Raw genomic sequence first — 8827 nt, 5'->3', positions numbered from 1 at the left:
ATTGATGAACATTTTTTGCATTCCATTAACAAAAAATGTTCGCAAATTTGAAAAGAAAATTCCCAAAAAATCGAAAAATAAAGAAGAAAAAAGAGAAAAAAAAAGAAAATAGAAGAAAGGAAAAAAACGAAAGGAAAAAACCGTATAATGGGCCGGCTCATACGAACACCCAGCGCGCCGAATAGGTTTCCCCGTGACTAAAGGTGTCTACCCAATCGATCGCTCGGTGCGTCAACGGTGCGGCCTCATTTATATCCCCAAAGTGGTGCCCTCTCCCCCTGTCTCTCAGCTCACCTCTGCCCCGCCTCTCCGGGGCCTTCCCGAGCTCGCGCGACGAGATGCTACGCTCATGGAGGAATCTGGACCGTGTTTGCCGGTGCGTTTTTCGTTCTGGAGATCTTTGGCTCTATTTTAAACAAACGTTGGAATTTGGATGTTTGAAATCTTGTTAGGAGCTCCCCTCCCGCGAGCGTCCGTGGGAGGAACCCTAGACTCCCCGCTCCCCCCCACTGCCTCCTTCCTCCCCTCGCCGCCGCCTTGGCGCGTTGGCGGGCGACGCCCGTGCAACGTCGGCGGTTGCGGGGTCTCCCATTTTCCCCCTCCCGATCTGTTGCGGCGCGGGCCGAGGACATCGAATGGCGGCGCGTCCGCAGCCTCCTGGTGGCGGTGCGAAGGGCCGTGGGCGGCGGCTGTGCGCGCCGTGGCCGGGTGCTGCAGATCGGGCGACGGCGTCTCCCTCTCCCTCCTGCTTTGCGCATCTCGTCCACGACCTTGGCGCGAATTTTTTTTTTTGAGGATACCTTGGCGCGATTTCGGCTGGCTGGTCGCCAGATCCGGCCATCCCGGCGACCGACTACCCCAACCTCACCCGTAATCCGGGGAAATTAGAGTTGATATTTGTTTATAAGTAGTGGCGACTTGAAATTTCTAATGCGCTAGAGTTAAATCCGGTAACTATGTTTGGATTCCTATCCTGCATACAGCATGTATGTATCTTTTTTTGCTCGGATTCTAATGCTGCTCTTTGGTGATAGATCTGCTTATGGACCCTTCGCGATGGCAAGGAACATTGCAGTACATGGCCAAACGAATCGGGGTAAGCCGAATCAGACCAGCCACCTCCCTTGTGGCAGTGCTTTTTTCTGCACCCCCAGTGAACAATTTGCGACCACCAAAGGGAAGAATAGAGCAAAAATGAGGAAGGAAACCAAGAAGGTCAATGTAAGATCGTCCTTCATCATTGATAATAGCACCCATCGCGATGGGTCTATATACAAAAACTCTTTTCTCCAAAAAATATGCAGTGTTACAAACCGTGATGAGAGTAAGTGATGTGAATCTCTCCTGTATTCCTTCCTTTAATTTGGGATATTTTACAAGTTGTACGATTCATCGATTAAAAGTTTAGGCTGAATGCATATGCTCTTGTTTTGAAATATGCAATGTAATTTTTTGATTGTTCTAGTGAAATTGGTTAGCACAAAGTAGATCTACATGTAGGATATTCTATCTTCTATTCAAAATATCTAGTTAGAAATTTTGTGATAAATAACATATAGTGCATGATTAAAATCTGTAGACTGGTCTTGTTCCCCTAAAAGAAGGTGTCATATAAGTGGTTTAATGTCCATGTGACGCTTTAGAGCATCTACAGCCGCGGTTGCCAAATCCGGCGCCTATACGTCCGCCGACGTGTCCACTTACAGTGACCAGGCGATCCTCAAATTGCCGCGTCCACGTCCGTGTATTTCAAATCCGATACCCTATATCCATACTAAAGCATGCAACATGAATAAAAGTAAGTAGATCATCAAACGGACATGTAGATCATCAAACAGACACGGAATGCACATTGTAATCACCAAAAGATCTCCAAAGTTCACATAATCCACATAAACATCAGACAAGTTTAAACTAGATTACTAAATACTTGAAATATAAGACGGAGACGATGGAGCTTCACCACTTCTTCGACACTTTCCCTTTTTGGTCGCTGGCATTGCTCTAGGCGTCCACGACAGGAGGTGGGTCATCGGAGGAAGAGGAGAGGATGATGTAGCCCTTCAAGTGCCGGACGATGAGGTCCTACTTTCGCTTCAGCTTCGCCACCCTCGCCGCCTCCTGCTTGGACTGCTCAATGCCCAGCCGGAGCTCCTTGGCGTTTATCCTCTAGAGCCGGCGGGCGTCCCTCTCTGCATCGTAAGTGATTGGCGGTACACCCACATGAGGAGCCGCTCCTTGCCGGGTACCTCCAGCATCTCGCGGCGGCGGCAGGAGGACTGCGACACCTCCTCGGACGCGGCCGCGCGACCCTTGCCCTCTGCCTCTCACAGCAGGTGACGCGCGCCTCCGATTTTGGAGTGCGTGTCCGTGGCGCCGGCGGAGCGGGCACTAAAACCCATAGCTGCCCTTTAGGAGGAGCGGTCGGAGGGGGAGGAGGCCAACTCAGGTCGGCGCTGCGGCCGCGGGCGATAGGCGACATTGCATCACATCCGGAGCTGTCGCCCGTGTCCACCTGCGTGCGCTTCACGGAGGAACGCTTCCTAGTCGCCGGAGCCGTCGGAGTGGTTGTCGGTGCTGGACATGCTGAACAGAGATTAGAAGTTGACGGATTAGAGAAAGGGGGAGAAGAGATGGAGACCATAGTGAAGTGAGGTTAGGGTTCGATCCGGAGGTTTTTTTTTGTGGGGTCATGGTGGGCCAGAGGTGGGCTGGCGGATGTGGCGAATGCATCCGGACGCTCCCGGGTCGCTTCATATCCGCCCTACATCTGGTCTGGATATGAGGGGTGCCGGTCAGGTCAGCCTAGGCGTTTGAGGCCGGTTTGAGGTGCCTAGGTGGGTCTGTTTTTTTTTACCGGTCATTGACGAGTCTGCCCGCCCAGGCGTTTGAGGCGCCGGCTGTAGATGCTCTTAGTGGAGGGTGTTAATATGGAGTCACCACGAGAGTAGAGGTCCAAGTTTTTCATGAAGTTGCTTTGTTGGAATTGCAACATCTTTTATATATAAGCTAGTTGATTAGCTCTATCATATAAAGGATGTATGCTAATGATAAGATTTGTGTGTGAGCACTAATTGGTGATATCGTAAGAAAAGAGGCTTGCTAGATATTATAGGTTTATCTGTGTATGTAATTAGTGTTGGTATTAGGAACATCTTGACTTCCAACAAATTTTGTAGTTGCAGCAAATTTATAATTTTCTATTCACTTTCATCTAGTACACGTTATATTTTGTCTTAGTAATTGTTGCTCATTTTTAAAAATTAACCTAGATGAATAAGTCTCACATAAAGTCATTTGTTCATACCAAAACATAAATGATATATGATAAAATTGTGAATAATTGATAGATTTTGGATGTTCTATTAAGTACCACTAAGCTTAACTTATTTTTTAACATTTTGTCATGCACGAAATGAAATTTCTAGCATGTGTTCTTGTAGCTTGGCTTTTGATAAATTTATTCTTATGGCTTGGCTCCTGAAAGTTTTACTTTTTCCATGCATTATTCTTTTATGCTCCTCACTTCTTTGATTAGTGCAGTTATGTTGTTATTTTTTAAATATGGAAATATTTATTAGAGATTTTTTTTCGAACTTAACACAAATGTCTATATCTAATTTTTTTAATGAAGCACAACTGGAGCCAATGATGTTATCAGATCCCACTGATTGTTTTCCTGACCGGGAAAGATGTGCTGTGCATTCTGCACGTAACATGATGCAAATTTTTTCATTAAAGTTGGCTGAAGTTTCTGTGAACACAAGCTCTGTACAACTATATGGATATATAGCTGTGCGAGATTGTCTGGATTCGTTGCTAAATTATATTGTCAATCGTAGCAGGGACGATCCCATTACGGTGCAGCAGGTGCACATCTTTCACATCTTTACCTATCCGCAGTCATTTTTAACAGTTCATTCATTTCATAGTTTAAGGTTAATTTCATCACATGCATAGAGTGGATGGATCGAAATGTAAACCTTTTTTGTTCGGAACGCCTTTGGCTCTGTGCTCCACAAACTCCATGTGCTGAGCTAGGCCGAATCCCGCAGCTCAGTGAAGCGGAGCACTCTTCTAATGCAAAATAGCGAAGCGGCCAAAAGCCAACTTCGGAAACATTTAGTAATACATAAATATTTACATTTTGGTGTTATGGATCAATATTTGCTTCCATGCGGTTAAATCTAGTGGCTAGGATATCAAATGGAGAATAATATTGCGGAATGACAATTACTCAGTAACGATATTACCGGTTAAATAGATGTGAAGTTGAGTGATGTACTAGGGACTGATAGGTATTTTATGAAAGTCAAACACAATAATTTTGGGCCATTCGTATACTTTTTGTTTCCTCAAATGCACCTGTGGTGCTTATCACAAATTATCTGACTGAACTACAAAATCCATTATGTTTGGTTGTGACTATAAGTGAAATGTTATCTTCACTTGTATAAAGTATAAACATTTGAGGTTTGGTGATGATGGTTCCAGTTTGAATATCTTATCTGTATGGCTCTTGCGTACAAATACATGTGCCTTGGAGGGGATGTTAGAACGATGGTGTTATCCTTGCATATATTATATATTAGGCAAGTTTATGGTTGATTATCTTTGCGTGCTTTATGAAATATTATAAGTTTCATGTGCAACCAACTTATGTTTGTAGGTGGGTTGAGAATCTATGCAATCACTTAAATGAGATCCTTTGTCAATTGGCTAGAAAGAAGAGTATACTTGTTAGGCAATTCTTTACTTTTACTATGAGCGACTAGGGCAACCTGGTGCATGTAGCTCCCGCTTGCGCAGGGTCCAGGGAAGGGTCCGACCACTTTGGGTCTATAGTACGCAGCCTTTCCCTACATTTCTGTAAGAGGCTGTTTCCAGGACTTGAACCCATGACCTCATGGTCACAAGGCAGCAGCTTTACCACTGCGCCAAGGCTCCCCTTCTACTATGAGCGACTAGCAATTTAATAATAGTTTTGCAGGGTTCTCTCATTGAGATGACTGGCCCTAAGAGGGGGATCACAATGACCTCTCCTGTTCTAGTTGAGTTTGACATGAGGATCAGGAAAGGAGAGCGAGAAGAAGATGATCTACAATTAATTGATGGTGCAATAGACTGTGAACTAACCACCACACCTCTCCGTCCAATCACAAATCACATTAATGGCGACTGTGGTGCGGTTGACATCACTTTAGCCCTCATTCCCCGTGCAGTGGAGGCCACTATAGATGTTATTATATCAGAAGTACAGACTGAATTCAGTTTATCTCTGAGTTCGTTTGTGTTTGTTGGTGGGTCACATCAGGGGATTGAACTCTTTTGTGGTATTATCGGCGAGTCATGTGGCTTAACAAGACGATATGTGATTGCTGTAGACAAGGCTAGTTGGATGCATTTGATGTTCAACATAGGTCAGAAAGGATCAAAAATTGGTGATCTGGAACATCATTGCCGCTTCAAAGCAGACATCCATGGATGCACCTGTCGACAAATAATACTTGAGCATGCATCCATCTCGCTGAAGGTGACTTGGTCGATTGTGCGATGAAGTTGTTGTGTACTGGGATTACTTGGTCTTGCACTGGATACATGTCTAGTTGGCACACTAGTTATTGATTTTGCGTTGGAACTGAGTACCATGTCTGAGTGAGAAGAAGATAATGTTTTGTATTCTCTGTTTTTACTATTATAAGATGTTTTGGATATTTCAGTATAGACTACATATGGACTGAAATGAGGAGAAGTGCATCCATGGACGCAGTGGCATCTGCACGCACCGTATTGACGGCTACCGTGCCGTGGCGTCGCGATTCGTAGTGCCGAGCGTGCTAGTTAGAGTATAGGCAAACTTTTGGAGAGCGAGATGTAACAGACCGGAACGCAGGCATCAGCTTCTACAAATGTCCTTAACCAGGCAGTAAGTTGGACTGAACATTTGATCCATCTAGGTGAGCTCGTTTTTCTGTTTCTGTTCATCATTCAGTCCCCAAAAAACTCACAAACGACATCAAACAGTACACGCACATAACACATAGGGAAACGTGGCAAATTTGACAATTTTGACCTGTGGATGAAATCATTTCACAAAATGAACTGTCCATAATTTTTTTTTACTCAGCTGACCTTTTTGAGTGGCGTCCGACATGAAGGCGCCATGTGCAACGCCTCACTGACAGGTGCTACATGCCTAGCCAGCGTCGCACCCCGGACTAATGCACCCCGGACTGACTAAAAATTACTAAGTTAATGTGCAGCGCCTCAGAGCTAGGCGCCACACTATACAGTGTAGCGCCTAGCCCCTAGGCGTTACACTAGTGGTTGCATTATAAAATGGAGCAACCACTAGTGCAACGCCTAGACGCTAGACGCTACACTGTATAGTGTGGCGCCTAGCTCTGAGGCGCTGCACACTGACTTAGTAATTTTTGGATCATTCGGGTGCGGCATTGGCTAGGCGTGCAGCGCCTGTCAGTCAGGCGTTCCATAGTGTAGTGTGACGCCTTTGTGTCGGGCGCCACTTAAAAAGGTCAGCTGAGTGAATTTTTTAAGGACAGTTCATTTTGTGAAATGATTTCATCTACATGTCAAAATTGTCGAATTTGCCAGGAAACGTTTCCCGCGGACGGCCGGCTGAAGCGATGCGCCGGTCGCCTCTGTCGCTAGCCCACACGCCTTTTGTGACCGACATGCAGGGGCGGGCCGCACACGGACCTTATCCCCTTTCTTCTTCATCGATTTCTTCTCCACCGAAACAGCTCGTGCTCTTCTCCACAGACCGTGGCAACGACTCCATGAATCCCCACCTCTTCCTTTCTCCTCTTAATCCTGTCTCCTGTGGCGTCTACCCCTCGCGCAAGGCCGTCGAGCTGTTTTTTTTAGCGGGAGCGCCCTCCCCTGTTTCTCACCACTTTTCTTGTGTGCGGGGACGACGCGGAGCGCGCAGTCACCGCTTGTGCTACGAGCCGGCACCGTGCTCCTGCTACAAGCGGCGACCGACGAGGTGCAAGACGACCAGCGTCGACACGAGGTGCGAGGGTGCTGTAACCGCATGCACGCAAAAGCTGGAACCGCCGTGCCGAGGTGCTACAACCAACATGCGGCTGTGCTACAATCAGCACGCGGGGGCGACGGCCACTGCCGGAGATTTGCTACAACCGGTGACAACAAATGCTACAACCGTCCACAGAGATGTTGTGACCCGCGCGCAGCGACGGAGTCGTGCAGAGGTGCTCGAAGCGGTGAGGTTATTTGCTGGAAGCGGCGAGTTGGATTGCTGGAACCGTGGTCAGTAGATGTTACCACGACGACTCACAGATGCTACCACAGGTGAACTCTCGGATGCTACGTCCACGCGCCACCACAATGTTGGAACCGTGTTCACCAGATGCTACCATGGTGACTCTTGAAAGCTGCATCCACGACACCACTCGCTGGAATGGTTGCGGCAGGGTGCTACCACGGCGACCGACTGCAACCGATTACAACTGTAAAACTATCGGAATGGTTTTCTCATTGCATTACAAAGGTACAAAGGGGAGTACATGTAGGTTGCCGAGCACGGCTGTGACCAGAACGTGGGTTGGAACGTGCAATGATTGTGGGCATGCAGTGCTTACGAAGTCCACTGTCTAACACCCCCCCTCAGTGTCAACGGCGGGCTCGACGACGTTGAGACTGGCATGAATGTCAATGAAGGGTGCCGCCGGCAGGCCTTTGTTGAAGATGTCAGCAAATTGAGCGCTGGTAGGAACGTGCAAAACACGAACATCACCTAACGCTACTTTCTCTCGTACAAAGTGGATGTCTATCTCGATATGCTTAGTTCTACGATGCTGCACAGGATTACATGAGAGGTACACGGCAGATATATTGTCACAGTAGACAATTGTTGCATGATGAAGAGGGCGGTGAAGCTCGTGTAGAAGCTGACGAAGCCACACTGTTTCAGCGATAGTATGGGCAACCGAGCGGTATTCAGCCTCCGCCGACGACCTAGAAACAGTAAGGTGCCATTTGGACGACCATGAAATCAAGTTATCACCCAAGTACACGCAGTATCCCGAAGTGGATCGACGAGTGTCCGGACATCCTGCCCAGTCTACATCAGAGTACGCTGTGAGAGTGGTTGGGGGAAGGAGTGATAGAGAGGCCATGATCAAGAGTCCCTTTGAGGTAGCGTAAAAGACGCCGGACATGGCTCATATGCGGAAGGCGTGGATCATGCATGTACAAGCAAGCTTGCTGGACAGCGTAGGTGATATCCGGGCGTGTGAGTGTGAGGTATTGAAGCGCTCTAGTGATGCTGCGATAGAGAGTGGGGTCAGAGAGTGGTTCGCCGTCAGAAGAAAGTTTTGGTCCTGTTTCAGCTGGTGTGCGACAAGGTGGCAGTCAAGCATGCCAGCCTTGGAGAGGAGTTCAAGGACATACTGACAATGAGAGAGAAGGAGCACAGAAGAAGAGCGAGAGACTGCAATACCCAGAAAATGATGAAGAGGACCGAGAGCCGTCATACATAATTCTTGGCGGAGGGAGGAGATAATATGAGCGAGAAAAAGTCAGAGGAGGCAGTAAGAACTATGTCGTCAACATAAAGAAGGAGATAGGCGACGTGCTCCGATGAGTGAAAGAGGAATAAGGATGAATCCGAGCGCGACAGAGTAAAACCAATGCTCTGAATGAAAGAGGCAAAGCATTGAAACCAGGCCCGAGGCGCTTGTTTGAGACCGTACAGAGACTTCTATAGGTGACAGACATGATCAGGGAAAGAGGGGTGAGAGAACCCGAGAGGTTGGCAACAATACACAATTTCAGAAAGAGA

At 47.3% G+C, this 8827-nt stretch overlaps 1 protein-coding gene across 1 annotated transcript; it reads left to right on the top strand.

The window, feature by feature from the left end:
- The first annotated feature begins 201 nt into the window (after window positions 1-201).
- On the top strand, window positions 202-5729 carry LOC123068897 (uncharacterized). Its single transcript, XM_044491580.1, has 4 exons — window positions 202-376; window positions 1035-1324; window positions 3635-3870; window positions 4991-5729. Exons 1-4 carry the CDS (start codon window positions 339-341, stop codon window positions 5555-5557), a joined length of 1131 nt encoding a protein of 376 aa, XP_044347515.1. The 5' UTR covers window positions 202-338; the 3' UTR covers window positions 5558-5729.
- The last annotated feature ends 3098 nt before the right edge of the window (window positions 5730-8827 follow it).

This window comes from Triticum aestivum, chromosome 3B (genome assembly GCF_018294505.1).
Source record: "Triticum aestivum cultivar Chinese Spring chromosome 3B, IWGSC CS RefSeq v2.1, whole genome shotgun sequence".
Lineage (NCBI taxonomy): Eukaryota > Viridiplantae > Streptophyta > Magnoliopsida > Poales > Poaceae > Triticum > Triticum aestivum.
This window is presented reverse-complemented; position numbering and strand designations above follow the sequence as displayed.

What these genes read in the sequence shown, in the direction of transcription:
- LOC123068897 (XM_044491580.1), top strand. Translation starts at nt 339, where the DNA reads ATGCTACGCTCATGGAGGAATCTGGACCGTGTTTGCCG. An exon ending in AATCTGGACCGTGTTTGCCG is followed by an intron (nt 377 to 1,034) that starts GTGCGTTTTTCG and finishes CTTTGGTGATAG; the next exon opens with ATCTGCTTATGGACCCTTCG. An exon ending in TGTTACAAACCGTGATGAGA is followed by an intron (nt 1,325 to 3,634) that starts GTAAGTGATGTG and finishes TTTTTAATGAAG; the next exon opens with CACAACTGGAGCCAATGATG.